The following is an 18,435-nucleotide window of genomic DNA, read 5'->3' on the forward strand; positions in this document are numbered from 1 at the left end:
TTTGGTGTCAGGAGACAGTAAGCATCAAACCCAAACCTGTTTGTGCTACTGATTATAAACACGAAGCAAGTCTTTTTTTGAAGATTATTATTTTTGATGATGGCATTTGGCAAAGTGTAATGTTTATTGCTTGTCCCATAATGTATCATTGCATTATGTTTTCATAATGTAAAGCACTTTGAACTGCCCGGTGGCTGAAATGTGCTGCACAAAGAAATTTTCACTTGACGTCCATCTTTCTTGTGCACGTTAGCATAACAAAGCACTTTGCGTGGCCTGTATTCTTATTTATTAAAGCGCTCAATAAATCCAATTTACTCCACCTGCACATCTCTGAATAAGAGTGGAGATTACTTGTGGCTAATGTATTTTTGCCGGGTTTATTTCACTTTACGGATGTCTGTACTACAAACATGCAACTTTCCTCTTGTTTGACATTTACTTGGTCATTTATTTATAGCCCTCACATCCACAAGGTGTAGTTTACACAGTGACTGTGAATAAATGAGTAATGTTAAATACTCATTTTATTTAACCACACCCACAATTTCCAATACTAAACAATCCATTCACATGTACATAGTAATGGTATTGACCTTACAATCTGTTGGGCTACATAAAGACAAAGGAAGACATCTTAATAATGTTAGCTAAAATGCCTAATATGCATGTCTGTAAATAACAGGGAATAAGGACAATATTTCAAGTGCTGTGTCTACAAAAGAGGCTACTACAAGATCTGTTTAAATTCAACTACAGTCAATGAGCTGCACTCACCATCTGCACCCACTGGTTGTGAATTTCAAAGAAAACTTAGAAAACCAAATATATACGACATAGAAGCAGCTTTGTCTACCTATGTTTGAGATAGACTTCATTCCAAAAGTGTGTCTGCTTCTTCTGTAGGTTGCATGGAGGTTGTGAGACATGAATGTCTTTAGTTCATGAAACAGCAGTCCACAGTCAGCTTTTACTTCTTCCCTTATTTTATTATGGGGGCAAAAAAAAAACAACCTCAATTTGTCTTTGACCTTCCGTCTGTTTCCCTTCACCTTTTGATGCGGCTGAGTCTCTCGCACATGATGGAGAGATACTGGGTCAGCTTCACCATGGCAATGATGGCGGTTCCTCCGATCAAAGAGCAGGTTGGCCAGAATAAAGAGTGGAAGACGGCAATTCGACCATAAATCTGGGTCATGATGGCGCTGTCTGTCTTCTCTGTTGGGTCGACATAACACTGAACTGTGAGTTGAGTCCTGAGTCTCTGAGAAATGTCCTGAACCATGGCATGCGTGGCAGCATAGTCTTTATGACACTTTGGAATGTAGAAACACTGAAAAATAGAAAAAATGTAATCATTGTGATTTGTCTGGTAAAAAACAGATTTATATTTCACACTTTTCTTTTAGGCTTGTCTAATACTTCAATATTATGGTAATAGTTGCTGTTTAATGAATCAACACGACTAGGCCTGTCATGATAAATTTTGCTGAGCGATTAATTGTCTAAAAAAATATCGCGATAAACGATAATATTGTTTCAATACCTTTTGACACTGATTTAATGGAAATGACTAATGTACGCCATTTCCTGCCATAGATAGATACACTTTATTTTCAAAAGAACATATAACACTAACTGATAAACTAAATAAACAAAACAAAAATAAAATGTATTCTCAGTCTCCATTAACCAAAAACGTACTTGAATAAAAACTAAACAACATGAAGCCAAAGTGGAAATAAATACTGCATTCAACCAAAAGAGAGCAGATTATGAAGTCTGTATACTATATTGCCCTTCAGTAATAACTAGATTTAAATAGAGAAGATGGGCACATCCGACAACCTAATGCATTAGTGCATACTACACGATTTTTTTTGTCCCCATTTTCCCCTTATGACAATCTTAGATCGTTGGCCGATCTTAAGATTGTCGCTGGTGATTTCGTAACCGGTCATCCTGTAGTGTGATTTAATCGTCATGGCCGCTCTGATCTAAATCTGGGGTTTTCCCCGACTGGGAGCTTAAAGCTGAATGTGACGGGCAGCCAATCAGAAAGCGTGGATTCTCCTCTGCTTTCTAAGGGGAAATTACATCGGAGATGATATGTGGAAACAACATTAATATTTATTTAAAATTTCGTGCAAAGAATATAGAAATGACAAGATGAGTTGGAGCCAAATTGCTACCGCAGTTGATAAACCCGGTAACTTTTCAGCTGTTCTTCCTTAACGTGACATAAATAGGTTATAATGATTTTCATTCAGTCAGGACTTTACGCTGACTCTAGCCACATGCATCACAGGCAGATTCTAGTAAAGCATTGATTAATGCCTGATTTTAAAATTAGCTAACTGGACGTGTAGTCATTATTTTGGGCTACAAGTCCAAAATAATGGCTGTGTGGCTGGACACCACACAGCAATCGAACCCGATCGAACCGTTATACCTAAGATTTCTGTGTCTCTCAGATTTTGAAAATGGGCCGACAACTCGTGTCGTGTGCGCTGGACATTACACTAAGGAAATGAGGAAGGGAAGGTCAGTGGAGAGCACCGGAATTGAGCCTTTCCCAGGTGAAAAAAAAGTATACTTTAGTATACTAAATTTTAACATACTTTTATCAATGTACTAAACTGTACTATTTTGGAACAACTAATTTTGTGCTTAGTATACTTTAGTAGTATTTAAATAGTATTAAATTACAACTAAAAGTATATTTTAGTATACTATATGTACTTTTTTGGAACAACTTCAAGTGTGCTTAGAGTGTACTTAAAATATACTTTTTAAATATTTCACAGCTTTATTATTATTATATTTTGATATAAATATTATATTATGAGTTTAATAATTCTGTCTCAGAATTATATTAAAATATATATTTCATACACTTCAAATATATTTTTAATATACTATTAATAATAGTATATTTTTATCAGTAATGTATTTAAATTACACTTAATTTTTTTTTTATTTCCTGCTATTGATAATAAAATACAATTTTAATTACTCGTGAAAGTCTTTATTCCTACTTTCCTATTTTGTAAATGACATGTATAACTACACTACAGTACTTACATTATTTTAGGCTACATTTACATGGAAAGATTAATTACACAAGATGCCCAAGGTAATTCAAATATTTTGTTTTATTACTAACATTTTAAAATTGCCCAATTTTACTCACAACTTTATGAACTTTACATAAATTATCAGTTTACACATCAAAAGTGAACACATGAACATGAAAGTTTAAGTGTGACAATAAAACATGAAAGTGAGGATCAACGACAGAACATTCCCGTTCACTGCACCTTACGGAATCCTACAAAAAAAGAACAATAGAGCAATTAAACTAAGAAAGTATTTGTATATAAAGAGAACAGAAAAATGGCAAATAAAAAAATACTTACTATTTCAAGATGTTGTGGACTCGCCATGTATGTGACATCATAAGAACTGATGATGATTGGGACCGGATGCCTGGGGTGGAAAAACATTTCTGGGTGTCTTTGCCTGTTTATGTTAGAAGTAGAAAAAAAATAGTCAGCAATGTCATAGAATCAGTTGATGTTGGCATTAACTATGAAGCTGTTTTAAGTGTGGACTTAAGGAGACAAACTACCTTAAAATCTTTCCATCCATGATCTGAACACACTGATCCCTGCAGTGTAGTGAGGGGGGCTGGTGGTGCCCATCTCCAGCAGCCATCAGATGAGAGGCAGGGTTCACCCTGGACAGGTCACCAGTCCATCACAGGGCCCTGAAAGCCAACAACAAATAATAAAAAAAGAAAGATAAATGTTAGATTAACAAGAAGAGAAAAATTCTTTCCAGTTACCTTTAAATCAAATCATATTTATTAAGCACTTTATGTTGGTAACACAGCAGTTTTTGTTGTTGAAAATGTAGCTAGCTCCTCATTGAAAAAACAAACTTACATCATGAAGACGATGTGAAGGTACATCCTCAGAGCTGGTTGGTGATCTGGTGGAGTCAGAGCCTCTACTGAGACAGAAAGTCTTTAGGTTTTCTCACACCCGATTTCTCTGGCTTCCTCTTTCATCTTCCATTTGCTTAGTTGGACTGCAAACATATGTTGAAGATAAAATCATTGATGAACGAGTTAGAACAACAACCTCACAATATCAAAGTCTCTCTGTCTTATGGAGCTTAATTAAAACCAGGTTAGTTTATGAATTAAAGTATAAGTCGCAACAAACAGCCTCCATGCAGTTATAACATGAAGCTGAATGATTACTATAGTAATAATCATACAAGTCACAATAAAATTGATAAAATAATTATTTAAGAAACCAACGTAAGTTATATATCTTTACTGCACTGATTATAATTAAATGAAGATAATTAATAACCAAACTTACCACCAGCTAGAAACACTTAGCAGCCTTCGTCTCCCCGGGCTCCTTTTGTAACACACATTTCATTTCTATCGGTTGTTGTCCCGTTGTGTTGTCGTCTAATTCGGACTAGGACGTCTCAAGCTTGAATTTACCAAAATTAGTAACTATTGTCAAGGCCCTCTCTACTGTTAAGGCAATATTATGCGAGTAAAAATGGCGAATTTAAACAGCGTCTGTTATCTTCCTTGCTTTAAGTTTTTTCTTCTCTTTGTGGCGGTTTTTTTTAAATAAATGAAAATGTGCAATACCGCCACCATCTGGTCTGCAGTATGAACTGGAGCTAATGCCGTTGATTATAAGGTTTTACATCACATCTGAAAATTGATTGGATACTTTCTTAAAAATTACATCATGATTATAATTTTTTTATGTATGAAATTTTAATAAATAGTAAAAGATTATTAAGGCACTTAAAAATTCATACATATTCATTCATATTTTGTTCACTTAAAGTATATTTTTATTTAATATATTAAAAGTGTATTTTTGTACAATTATGTTTAAGTGCGTTTAAAGTACTAATTTCGAAATTGGTACAAGTATATTTTTAGTATACTTCAGATATACTTATAGGTAGTACACTTAATATTTAGTATACTTAAAGTGTACTTTCACAAATTTAAGTATGTTTGAAGTATACTAAAGTATACTTTTTTCACCTGGGTTGTTCATTCAGTGTCATCAACAGAAAGAAAAAAAAGGCAGGAAGAGATGATAAAGCCGGTAATTAAAATGAGGTCGATAGGTTTAATTTATTGTGCGATTAATTGATTTATCATTTAGCGCGACAGGCCTAAACACGACTTACTTTATGATTTTAACACTTTATAATTGGCCATGTAGTTTAACTTATTAAAAGGAACAAAAAGGAACTGTTTCTCTTGAAATCTACAATCATATTTTTGTTTTGTTTACATTCAAGATGAAATAATTGTTCCCACAAAGCAGAGCAGTGCTGCCTGCTGTGTCCAGATGACAGTGGGTTTGTTGAAGCAGGTGTATGATGGCGTCTTCAGTTCCAACTCTACGGTGATAAGCAAACGGCAGAGAGTCCTGATATGTGCTTGTCTGCTTATTCAGGTGGGCCAACAGGAGTCTCTCCAGGACCTTCATGATGTGTGATGTCATGGCAACAGGTCTGTAGTTGTTAATTACTGATTGATGAGTTTTCTTTGGTACCTGAACCAGGCAGGATGTCTTCCACAACAACAGGACCTTCTGTTTGGTCAGGCTGAGGATGAGGAGATGTTATAGAATCCCTCAGAGGCCTTCAGGACTCTGGGGCTCACATCGTCTGGACCTGCAGCCTTGCTCTGGTTCAGTCTCTCCAGCTTGTGGAAGCAGAAGAGGCAGTGACTGAAGTAGAACATAAAGCATCTGAGGTTTTACAGGAAAGCTGTGGGTCAGAGGAGGGCAGGATGTCTGTCTGGTTGGGGACAGGAGAGGAGGATGATGAGCTTGTTCCCAAGATGAACCTTTTGAAGAATGTGTTCCACTCCATCTTTCCAATCCTGCTTTTGCTTGGAACCTGTGATCTTCATGTCTCTGACATTGTTTTGCTGGAAGTTGATGTCCAGCTTCTTCCTCTACTTTTCTTTGCTGTCTTGACTTCAAGTTGTTTCTGTATACTCCTCAATGATCCCTGTCTCCCTCCCTAAAGTCTCTTTTTTTCACTTTTTAACAGTCCTGATGATGCATGTTTTTTTTATTTGGGAACATCTCACTGTTCTGGTGGGGAGTTTGTACAGTCAGTAACATCATCTCTGTCCTTCCTACTGTATAGACACATAACAACACAGGACATTTTTAACTTCCTGTGAACATTTTTCACAGTCATCTTTTTATGTCTTTGAACAAGGGATTTATATTCTGAGCAGAGAAAGACAAGATTGTGATCTGATTTGCCAAGTAGAGGTTCATTGTGTGGAGGTGTAAGAATCATTGACACAGGTATACAACCGCAGCATTTTACTTTCTCTGGTACAGCAGCTAACAAACACATTGGCGTGTTGTGTCTATAGCTTAGCAACAAGAGATAGGATGACATCACATGCACTGTCAGCAACAGTTAATGATTGTTACCGAAATAACAATCTTGGTAAATGATACGGATGAAACTTACTAAGAGTTCAATATCCAGGCTGCAGAGACTACACCTGACAGTAGCACGTTCTGGGTGACACCACTTGTTGTTCAAACCAGACTTGTCCTTGTGAATGACATGAAGCCACAGCTGCAGCATCAGTGGTTGCATACCTCGGGATTGCTGTCGTGTGTCTCCTCATTGTGCAGCAATCGGACCAGCCGTCCTGATGAGTTCAGGCTGACAAACACTTGGAGACAGGGGTAACGGGAACTCTTCCAGCACTCTACTCCACAACTGTATGAACAGTTTACATCCCACACTATGGTGGAGTTCACAATGGTGCAGCTATCCTCATCTGTCCACACACTGGAGAGACAACGGCAGTCATTTTTTAACACCGCATCTTGGAAAAGTATTCAAATTTCTTGGTCGTTTCCACATTATGTCAGTGATCCAACATAAAACTGCAATGTATCTCATTGGGATTTTATGGGACAGGGCAAGATCACAAGACAAAGTAAGACATGATGAGCAAGCAAAAAGAAATTGATATTTAGCATGAGCAAGGCTACATTAATGAACAAACTCTGTTTGTTCACTTCATGGATGCAAGCTAATGGTGAAAAAAACCACGATGAAAAGTCAAGTTTTAAGTTTGTACTGCACACAGTAGACATGTGGTAGGTGTATTCTGCATGTGTGCAAAGCTAGTGGAGACAAACCCCTAAAGATCTGCAGCTTTAATCACAGTGGAAGGTGGTTTTGCTAGACCAGGGGTGGGCAAACTTGGTCCTCCAGGGCCGGTGTCCTGCAACTCTTAGATGTCTCCCTGCTCCAACACACTTGAATCCAATAGCTTAATCAATGCCTAAGTGCAGTCAAGTTCTCCAGAGTCTTGCTAATGATCTCATTATTAGACTCAGGTGTGTTGAAGTAGGGACACATCTAAAAGTTGCAGACCGGCCCTCGAGGCCTGGAGTTGCCCAACCCTGTGCTAGACTCTTGTGTGAAATAATACATTTTAGATTTGTTTTTTAATGTTTATCTTCATTTTGAGAATCATTTAGCATTTGCCTTCTATATTAGAATTTGCCCACAAAATTCACACAAAATGCATTTAAACTCATGTCTGTCATGTGATAAAATGTATAGAAGAGGAAGTAGTTAGAGTACTTCTTTAAAGTTGCCATGTACAAGTTTTATAAAAACAATATTTATTTTACATGGTTGTTCAAATGGTCTCCATACTGTGACAGTTTGGTATCTCCTCTGCCTTCTCCCAGTTCTGACTAGAAACAACCAATCAGGGCCAGGGGGAGGGTCTTGGCACTCTGAATCACCTCTCTATGTGGTGCTGCTCATCCCCCCCTCTAACATTCACCTGGCTCTTTGCTACACTGCAGCTAGCATCACCTGGCGTGAAGGCTAAGGCTAGTTAGCATCATACAAGGATTCTCAAACCTTAGAGAATGGTCAATGACAGGAAATAAATGGTTTTCCTGTAAGTTGTTTCTCTGACATTAGCACATTTAGCAGCGACTACATAGGTTTGATTGGCAGCTTCAAGACCCTTCTCCTGGGTCTGATTGGTTCTTTTTGATTGGGGGCAGTGCATTCATAAACATGGTAATAGTAGCTCAGGGCCACTTCACAGATTATCTGTCTCATAACATCCTGTCACAACATAGTGACAGCTTTAACACATATGAAAGAAACATATTTTTTAAAATAAAAAATTACATACTACACCTTTAAGGGACTGTAGATGTGATCACCTTTCCAGAAGTTGGTCCAGTATAAAGCAGGACAGTACCTGTCAGAGTAAGAGCGCAGGATGGTGATGCCCAGGACGAAGTACATCATGACAGAGAGGAAGACCATGCTGAGCCCCAGCAGTATGGCTCTGTCCTCGCCCGCCCTCAGAGCCGTCACCGTCTTCCTCCTGTCCAGCACCTCATGGTCCCGAATCCTCTGGTAAATAGAACTGAACAGGGTTAAAATGGTGTGAGTTTCTTGTCAAATGTGTTTTCCGTCTACTTCAGCAGGAATGAATTCATCTAACAAACTCAAAACAAAGCTGGCTCAGAGTAAAGGTGGTACCTGCGTTCATTCCTTCTCTCTGTGACTTTAGTTCCTACAAAGAGAAACATTGTTTCTGAGAAGTCAGGAGACAGGAGTCCACCGCTGCTGCTAGAGGATGTGATCCACCTGCAACAAAGAATGCAGCAACGTTTCAAACAACCTGGATTCATTGGGGCTGAATCAGGAAGGACCAACCAGATCTTTTTGTGAATTCTGATTGATTTCCATTTTCTCAGAGGAGAACTTTTGCTTCAGCATGCTCTAACCTTGCAAATACAAAGTGACTCCAAGGATCATATTTCTCCTTTAACATATGAGCTGATGAACAGACTGCAGTGCACAACAAGTGTTCAGAATACACTACATTTGAATATGTCATCATCACTGAGGTGATCCATCATGGCTCCCATTTATGCACGTCCTAAATTTAACAAGTCTAATTCATCACATCAATCAGCAAAAGCAGCTGATGTTCTAACTATGACTGTGAGTTGGCACAATCAGGGTTTATTTCCAGCCTTACATACAATAAAGCTGATATGTTCAGAATCTTATTTCATTGCTATTAGCCAAGATTAAATATGATCTGAGTAATTTTCACCAAGGAAAGTTGTATTTTGATTGTTATTTTAGCTCTCAGGTATTGGCGCATCATGCTAACTGGCTATTTGGGAGCAGCATTGTTTCTTTTTTTTTTTTTTTTTTTTAATAAATATGTTTTTGATATTCTCATGCCATCAATAAAATGTCTAACTCCATTGGCGAGAAATGCAGACTGCTTCTTTTTTTCTCCCGTTGCCATGGTGAATAGTGTTTAGGTAGGTTTATTCAGAGTATCTGCCTTCCACTCTGGGCTTGTTAACTGTTTAGTGAAACAGGGCCCAGGAGTTCACTGAGGTTTGGATTTAGTTGTTTTCAGATCTCACTTATGTTAATTAATACCGTGCGCTTTTCAGTGATGTTGTTTTCATATATCTACATGTTATTGTTTATTGTGGTTTCTTGTTTTTTTTCTCTCTGTTTGCAGGTGCAGGAGCAGGCTTTTAGGGTGTTTTCTTGTATTCTCTATCCTTCCTCTTTTTAAGTCTTACCTCCTTTTTTCCTCTTTAACTTTCTACTCCACCAATTTTTCTTTCTCTTTTCCCTGCATTTGAAATAAATCCAAAGCAATGTGGTAAACATCAGGAACTGAAAAGAAAGTTGCTCCAAACAAAAAGAGAATCTGGTCCCAACACGCAATTAACTTCTGTCAAATGAATGTACAATGAAATGACAAAAAAAAAAAACCCACAGAGATCTTAGCCCAACACACACAGCCTCATCTTTGGTTGCAGCTCAGGCATGGCTGGATGCCAATATGACTGTTATAGTGGCCTTTGCTGATAAATTAACTGCTGACAGGTGATTGATAGGACTCAACACATGGAAAGGATGCAACACATGCCATTCAGCAGGACAATGATTTCAACGTTTTTTTGTGGCAATCCAAAAGCTATTCAGGGTGAAGAGGTGGAATATGATGAAAGGCAGAGCTGGAGCGCTGGCACAAACCCAGCTGAGCACCATTCCATTAGCTGATGTTCAGCCCAAAGACACCAGGCAGCAAAACACTGAGCATGGCTGAGGATAGCTGGAACAACGTCAGTGAAGAATTACAATCCTGCATCTCCATTCTGAATAAATGGTTCACCTGAGCACTGCTACCAGTCTGGATGTTTTCACTACTGGGAATTTAAGCGCTTAAATTCTACCTCACCTCTTAGCCAGTGATTTTAAGTTGGGTGGATAGAATTGCTACTTTTTTTTTCATGTGAGGTGTCAAGAAACAAGGAAATACTGTCTTCCTGCCATAATCTGCATAACATATTGAATATAAAACAGTCTTGTGTTTTTCAGGCCAGGTAAGTGATGATGAAGCAGAACGTAGCTGGTTTCTGGTGGCGCAGTCAGACAATGATCAACTGTTAACATATAGGAGCATATCTCTCCCAGCATGGCCCAAATCACCTCAAAGCTTGTCCATCCATCGATCTATCCTGACTTTCCTTTTGCTGCGTTTTGATACACTTATTGCCTGTGACTGTTAAGTAAAATTTTCCTGACACAAAACCCTTAAAGTAGAGCACAGCTACACCCTTGTACCCTTGAAAAAAAATAGAACAAATGAAGAAAAGAATATTTTTTTCTATCTTAGAAGTCATAAATCTAAAACTCAACATTCTTCTTGGGGGTAAAAAAAACTGAGATGTCAAAGAGCTGATCTTTTAAGATCAATGGTCCAGATCCAAGGTACCATTCCAGACAATGTATCTTTGTAGTGGACGTGAAAAAGTGTAACTGATCTGTGTTTGGCTGGTCTTCTTGTCTGACAGATTGGGTAATTGTAAGTGAGAGAACATCAGCATCTGTCAGCATAGATGAGGGAGGTATCTGCAATGTGTGTAAATAGAATGGTAGAACATGGAGTAAGAAGAAAGGTGGTAGCTCTTAGGTCAGGGATCAGCTCTGAGTCTTCTCTTGTTTGCAGTTGTGGTGAACAGACTGACTGATAAACTCTGGGTGAAGTCTGAGCAGGATATATGATTTTTAGTTAAAGTAGAAAGAAGAAAAAAAAAAGGTAAAAACATGGAAGACATCAAAACCCGCACTCTAACCCTAATTTAGCCATAAGCAACTCTAAACAGGTGGGTTTTAAGTTGATTTTTAAAGGCACCCAGTGTTTCAGCTGTTTTACAGTTTTCTGGAAGTTTGTTCCAAATTTGTGGTGCATAGAAACTGAATGCTGCTTCTCCTCGTCTGGTTCTGGTTCTGGGGATGCAGAGCAGAACCAGAACCAGAAGACCTGAGGGGTCTAGACGGCTGGTACAGCAACAGCAGATCTTTAATGTATTGTGGTGCTAAACCGTTCAGTGATTTATAAACTAACAGTATTTTAAAGTCTATTCTTTGAGCTACAGGGAGCCAGTGTAGGGACTTTAAAACTGGTGTTATGTGCTCTATCTTCCTGGTTTTAGTGAGAACACGAGCAGCAGCGTTCTGGATCAGCTGTAGCTGTTTGATTCATTTGTTAGTCAGACCTGTGAAGACGCTGTTGCACTAATCAATGTGGCTAAAGATAAACGCATGGATGAGTTTCTCTAGATCGTGCTGAGACATAAGTCCTCTAATCCTGGAGATGTTCTTCAGGTGATAGAAGGCCGACTTTGTGACTGTCTTAATGTGTCTCTGAAGGTTCAGGTCAGAGTCCATCACTACTCCCAGGTTTCGGGCTGATCGCTGGTTTTTAGTTGTAATAACTGAAGCTGTGCATTGATTCTGGTTCGCTCCTCTTTAGGTCCAAAGATAATAACTTCAGTTTTGTTTCTGTTCAGCTGGAGAAAGTTTTATCACACTTCAGTGTTTCAGAACATCAAACCAACTGAAATATTTGTCAAAGACAACAATAGTTAACACAAAATGCAGTTTTTAAATGGAGGTGTTTGTTTTCAACACAGGAAAAAAGAAAACACCCAAACCTACATGTAAAAAACCTACTGTGTAAAAAAAAAAAAAAAGAAGTACCAATGCACTACCAAGGCATCCCTTCCTTCATCCTTTGATGCTTACATAAAAACATGTCACACCAACCCATGCATTCAATCACATGCACATGCTGGCTTCATCTGGAGCAGATCATAAGACGCTTGTCTCTTTCTGACGCATTGAGTGTTCCTCTTCCTGGAAGGCCGGCCTGGCAGGTGGCGTGGCGCTGGCGCTGCTGCTGCTGCTCTGAGTGACATGGTTGGGCTTGCTGGCATACATGCATGCTTTTATATGGAAACTCATGCTCACATAACTCTTTGCTTGGATGCCCTTTTGGATCCCCTAACCTAACTTTAAATCACACCATCAGTCTAATGTCATGACTTATGCTTCAGGATTTCGGTTTGTATGGACCTCCAACATTTGTAACATAGGCAGACATAGTTTCAGTAAATTATGATCCTGTTACAGAAAGGTTAATTGCATGACAGTTTTATTACATTAGTATTGCAACAGCTTGTTTTATTAAAGTTAAATATGTTTTGTGTAAACTTCAAATCCAGACTAAATGTCGTTGCAAAATTGGTCTTGATATGACTTTCCTGCACTGTTCTATTTCAGTGAAATTGTGTGTTTTCAAGTGATGTCATGAGAACTTTAGTCAGCTTGTTTTTGTTTTGTTTTTTTCTTACCATTACAGTTGTGAAATCAGATCAAATTAAAAAGTCTAATACCTGCTCAGTTCCATGAAACAAGGTGACTTAAACTATTGCCTGGTCCAGCGATGGGCAGGTAACCAAATCCTCAGTATCCATTCAAAGAACCATTCAAATGGTCCATTTCTGAAAATATACTTTAATTTCTAAATACCGACAATTTATCATTAACACAGTTTTATATTAATTGTTTTGAATCATCAATATAAAGCAACAAATGACAAAGGAAAATGTAACCAAGAACAGAAAAAAAAACTGGTCTTCTGTTGTTTTGGCTGAAACAAAAATCCTCTTCTGCACCATTTAATATAAGAACTAAGGCAATGCATCAATGGTAACACTCAACTAGGAACTTTAACCAAGAAGCAACAAACAAGAAGAAACCATGGAGAAAGGAGCACCGTGACCATCAGTGGAGCAGCCAGGTGGCGCACAGAGACGCCATGACACGTGACGAAACAAACCATGAATGATGTATGCTCAGACAGCATTATATGGAAAAAATAACAAACAAGAATAGCTGTCACTACCTGAGACACAAGTCCCATCATTCAGGGTAAAGAGCTGCTCTGAAGAGTCAGGTCATTTGTGAAGGTCACATCACATGCATAGCCAGGATGTAAACTGCTGAAATGTCTGACAGAGGGCTGCACATGGCACAGTCAGCAGCCTTGTTGACTTGTATCAAGACGGTACTGGTTTGAGTCCTGGCCTGGAGCTTTTGTCTGTGGAGTTTCTATGTTCTCCATAGATTCTCTCTGGGTACTCAAGCTTTCTAACAGAGGTCCAAAAACCATGACTGTTTGATTTATTAGCCTCTCTAAGTTGCCCTTAGGTGTGTGTGTGTGTGTGCGTGCGCGTGCGTGTGTGTGTGCGTGCGTGTGTATGCACAGTGGCATTGTGCTGTGTGTCACTGGTGAATCCCTCCTTTTTCAAAAAGAACACTGATGATAGGCACCAGTCCCCCACGGCCACGCAAAGACGAGCTGGTATAAACAATAGACGGACGGTTTGACAGATTATTTAGGAATATGCTGCTTTACCTCTGGGACAGAACTTGGATCTAGGAAAGAGGATTTTCCTGGCATCCCAAGATTTTTGCTGCAATATGGGAAACCACAGAGGTTTGTTTTATGCTCAGTTCACTACATATATCTACACAAGCTGATGAAGTATTTTCAGCATTTCATGTTCAAACACTTTTAAACTGCGGGTGTACTATGTAAATGTAGATCCAACCTTTTTCAAACAGAAAATTAAAAAAACAAACCGGAGTTCTGGTCTCCGGTCAGCATGTAGTTGGTCACCTGTGGGAGGCAGAGGACACATATTTAACTGGCTAACTAAATATTTAGGTCCAAGTTAAATATTTAGTTAAGATGCAATTTAGTTTCCGACAAGTGGAAGTGAAATTTCAAAATAAAAGTTGGATTTTGGGGGCTGCTATATAAACTCCACTAGTGGGACTGAATTGTTACTTTAGTAACATTTTGTTACTGTAATCATTTATTCTTTGCCTCCCAACATGTCCAACATTTTAGATGACAACATTGGATGTGCTGCTTTAACGGCTGCAGGGAATCTGCAAGAAGTGAGAGAAGAAACGTTGTAGAAGTACTGGGAGAGAAAAGGCTGGAACAATGGGACTGAGCTGATTAACTAAATACAATGTTTAATTTGGAAAATAAATATTTAAGTTGAAACTGAATACTTAACTACCCCACCCCCACCACCACCCCTCAATAGAGAGGAGGAAGTGAAGGACAGCGAGGTTCAGACTGGCTCATCTGTCACTTCTGTTGTGATTGTTAGAATGAGTAATAGTAGAGCAGCAGGGACAGCTGGTGTTAACAGTCAAGATCAGACTCTGTGTCTCCTCACAGCAATGTAGCATTAATGAAATAATCCAGATTACTAAAGCGTCATTCTGGTACATGTAATTAAATTACTAAAGAAAGCCACAGAACAGTAGCTATAGTAGGCTCGTTCAAATGTTCTGTTATCAAAGTGTCTCAAGACACAAAACAATGTTACTGTCATTAAACACAAACAGTAGAACCAACCCAGACCTAAATGATCACATGAACTAAGAAACAAATATCAACCTGAAAAATAAAAATATAAATTGGAAATTTTGAAATGTATCATTTAAAAATCTGGATTTTCTTAGTGTTATAAAACACTAGGAAGTAAATACAGAACAATAGCTAATGGAAATCAAACTTAGAACCATCTGTGGTCATCAAAATTTTAAGAATCACAAAGATTAGAAATGTGTTACATTGCACTTCTAGCTTTATTTAACTCTTATATTGTAATATAAGACCATATACCATCCAGCTGCTTCTCAAGCGGATGAACCAATATTGTGTTATTTGATTCAAGTAGCCAATTAAATGACTAGGATCAATATTTTCTATAAAATGTGAACTTTAAATTGAAAAGCCTGAATTGAGCAAGCATTTTAAATCTGGCAACAGGAATGCAGAAATGAAATTTAAGCACAAATTTTAAGGGGTGAACTTTTATTTTATAAATAGTGAGCTTCCACGATGGTGCCAATGGATGATAAAACTATATTGGTGCACACATATCTTAGAAACAGCAGCAGTAGTGAAAAGCACATTATCCTACTTCCACTGGCAGATTCATTTACTTACGACAAGATATTTTTCCCATGTTATAAGTAAAATAATCTGCCAGTGGAACTTGTGCTTATTGATCAATAATAAGGAATTATTGACTTCAAACAAGTTACTTGTAAGTTAGTTTTGTCTTGTTTCGAGTTTACTAATAGAAACTAGACAAAAACAAAAACACTTGGAAAGATTTTGTTTCTGCAGTGTAGGTTGTGTTGAGAAAAGCTTTATTAAAAATCAAATTGAATTAAAAATGTTAATTGGATTAATTTTAGTTAGGTATTTCCACAACCACATCCTCACAGATAGGCAAGAGATGCTACAACTTTGTAAACATCACATTGTAAACTGCCAGTCAGTTATGAAATTCCTGGCCTGCAACACATTTTATCTAAACTGCTGTACAGAACCCAAGATTCTGAACTTACCCTAAAATGGAGAAGTCACCAAACCTTTCCTGGCTCTAGGTTTTCATTGAGGCTGTATCCTGCTGTGTCCTGTAGGAAGTGCATCATGTAATGAGGGTTTCATGAACTGAGCTGCACTGGCAGTCTTCAGCATGCCTCCAGACTGTAGAGCGAGCAGCAGTCATTGGCCCTCGCTGTGTACGCTGATATGTAAGTGATATTATGTGTCAGAGGGATTTAGGGGCAAGTATTTCAACAAACAGGTTGAAATACTTGCCCCTTGAAATACTTGCAAACAGACTGTAAAGCAGTCTGTTTGCTTGACAGACTGTAAAGCAAAGAAAAAGTCAATGCACTGTTTCTAAAATGTAAAAAATATTATGTTATGCACAGTGTCAGTTTTGACAGAAGATTATCCAGGAGAATGTGAAAATATTTTTTTATAATCAAAGATTACATTAGATCGTCCACAATACAGTAAAGATTTTAAGAATATGGACTCATTTCATTGAGAAAACATGCAAACCTAAGCTCAAAGAGTGTATTTCTGATCGTAAATCCCTCTCATCAGTCTCAACAGAACCCCAAGGACAGGGGATTACTTACAAAAGCTTTGTGGAACACAAGTCACATTAACACATGCTGCTGTAAACGTTCCTGTGTAATAAATAGATTGGCATGTTAACCCAAATCGCAAAACTTCACAGGCTTTTCAAAATGGAACATCACAGAGTGTAAGCATGGCTTTTAAACACAGGAAAAAATCTTCAGGATTTCTGTTTTTGTTCAGTTTTTTTGAGAACACTTGACACACAGTTGAGAACATCAGTACACACAGTTGTCCGTAGGAAGTCCAAAGCCAGGTTTTCTCAACAAGTGACTGCAAAATGCTGTTCTACATAATCCAAATACATGGCTGAAGACATTTCAGATTCTACCTGCCAGTCCAGACTTGTCTCTGGTAGAGAATGTGTGGAAGATAAGAGACAAAAAAGTGAAAACTTAGATCTAGGGCAAATCTGGAAGAATCTAACAAGACTGCTTTGAAATTTCTGGACATGAAATTCCAAAGCAGTGTGATGCTGTAAAGACAGTTCTTTAAACATCTTCTACCTGAGACGGTCAGATAACAGCAGAGTGTTTTCAGTCAGAGGCTTCTTTAGACATGCTGTAACACTGACCACTAGAAGCATCCAGCCTGATGCTATTGAAGGGATTTTCTTAAAGACATCGTATATTTAACCACCAGAGGGCAGCAGAGCTAATGTAGGAGTCTGAGCCGAATCTCTCAGTTGTATTAAATAAAGAATATAATCGGCACTCAAAATAGTTTTCATAAACCATACACAACCAAAACACTCCTAACATGCCATCCTGGATGTTTTACAGTTTTCTTGATGTCAGAGCAAAACTGCTGTTAAATCTTTTTTTTTCTTTCTTTTTATGAATACTTAAAAGTTCTGATTACAGAACAAAATGTAATATGTATTATTTTTATTGCAGTTTCTCTGGAGGGTTCCATTTGTCTCCTATGGGCACTAAGTGAGACTTCATTCTGGTGGGATGTCAAAGGGTTGATGACATCATTCATCAGTGGACTTCATCATTATTTATTTCCAGTCTATTCAGTGTTTGCTTTGTGTATCAGAAACTTCAGCAAAACCTTAAACATCATAGTAAATGGTTAAAAGAAAAGAGTAAGATGGGAAAACAGTCATAGATGTGAGATGTGAGTCATAAATGTGTTTATGCTTTTAGAAAAGCTGTTTAGTTTTGCAAAACATCTGCTATTATTGGCTCCTTTGGGATGTAACGCGGATAATAACTGAGTAAAGTGCGTAAACAAATTAGTGTTTTTCAAAATCATACCAAAGATTTCATGCAAACCATAAAACAGTTTAATAGTGACTTAAAAGAGGGACAACCTCCATTCATATTATATACAATATTATATACAAGTACATGTGTCACAGCATAAGGAGAGTAAAACCAAGACGGAGAGGACAGAATGAAAACAAAAACTTACTGTAAGTCTAACCCTCGGCTGCAGAGGATGATGGTTAGCCTGAAGCTCCTCTGGTGCTGGATGCAGTTGTTACTGTTTGTATCAGCTGGCCAGAGACTGAGAGGACGAGAGGACTGCCAACGGTCAGGCCCACAGGATGGACTGGAATCCCATAAGCAAACAGATGGAGAATAGGAGGAAGTGGAGACTGTTCTTACCTTCCTGATGGCAGGAGACCATAACTGCACACACTTCCCATTCACTTAATGAAGCCAGGGGCCAAAGATTTCCTTTGCTCTATTATTTTATTTCTTTACTCAAATCTTTGATAGGTATTCAACAATATTCATTGAACTGTGTGTTTTTGAATTGCCAAATGTCAGCTAGAGTTCATTCTTCAAAGGCAATAGGGAAATGGGGGGAAAAGTCAAAATTTGTGCTACAATGATAGAGTGTAAGTATACAGTGTATGTGTGTGTGTGGGTGCGTGTGCACTTGTGTAACTATATCATTTAGGACAATTTTTACCTGAAGACTGACAGGGTATA

At 38.1% G+C, this 18,435-nt stretch overlaps 1 protein-coding gene and 1 long non-coding RNA gene across 3 annotated transcripts; both read right to left on the reverse strand.

Annotated features, from left to right (window-relative positions):
- Positions 1 to 427: 427 nt before the first annotated feature.
- Positions 428 to 18,154, reverse strand: s100p (S100 calcium binding protein P). Of its 2 annotated transcripts, none has more exons than XM_008407816.3 (5): positions 17,909 to 18,154; positions 8,617 to 8,724; positions 8,330 to 8,500; positions 6,687 to 6,882; positions 428 to 1,333 (listed from the first exon to the last, which is right to left on the reverse strand). In XM_008407816.3, the coding sequence occupies exons 2-5, from the start codon at positions 8,664 to 8,666 to the stop codon at positions 1,049 to 1,051; spliced, it is 702 nt and encodes a 233-aa protein (XP_008406038.1). In that variant the 5' UTR covers positions 8,667 to 8,724; positions 17,909 to 18,154; the 3' UTR covers positions 428 to 1,048. The 2 variants fall into 2 exon arrangements, with proteins under 2 accessions (XP_008406038.1, XP_008406037.1); XM_008407815.3 differs by lacking the exon at positions 17,909 to 18,154 and adding an exon at positions 15,904 to 16,076.
- Positions 3,137 to 5,367, reverse strand: LOC145551513 (uncharacterized). The gene is made up of 4 exons (XR_014087377.1): positions 3,948 to 5,367; positions 3,632 to 3,769; positions 3,420 to 3,522; positions 3,137 to 3,331 (listed from the first exon to the last, which is right to left on the reverse strand). It is a non-coding gene; the product is annotated as an uncharacterized LOC145551513 (long non-coding RNA).
- Positions 18,155 to 18,435: the final 281 nt, after the last annotated feature.

The sequence above is a fragment of the Poecilia reticulata genome, chromosome 4, assembly GCF_904066995.2.
Source record: "Poecilia reticulata chromosome 4, P_reticulata-male-v2, whole genome shotgun sequence".
In the NCBI taxonomy this organism is placed as follows: Eukaryota; Metazoa; Chordata; class Actinopteri; order Cyprinodontiformes; family Poeciliidae; genus Poecilia; species Poecilia reticulata.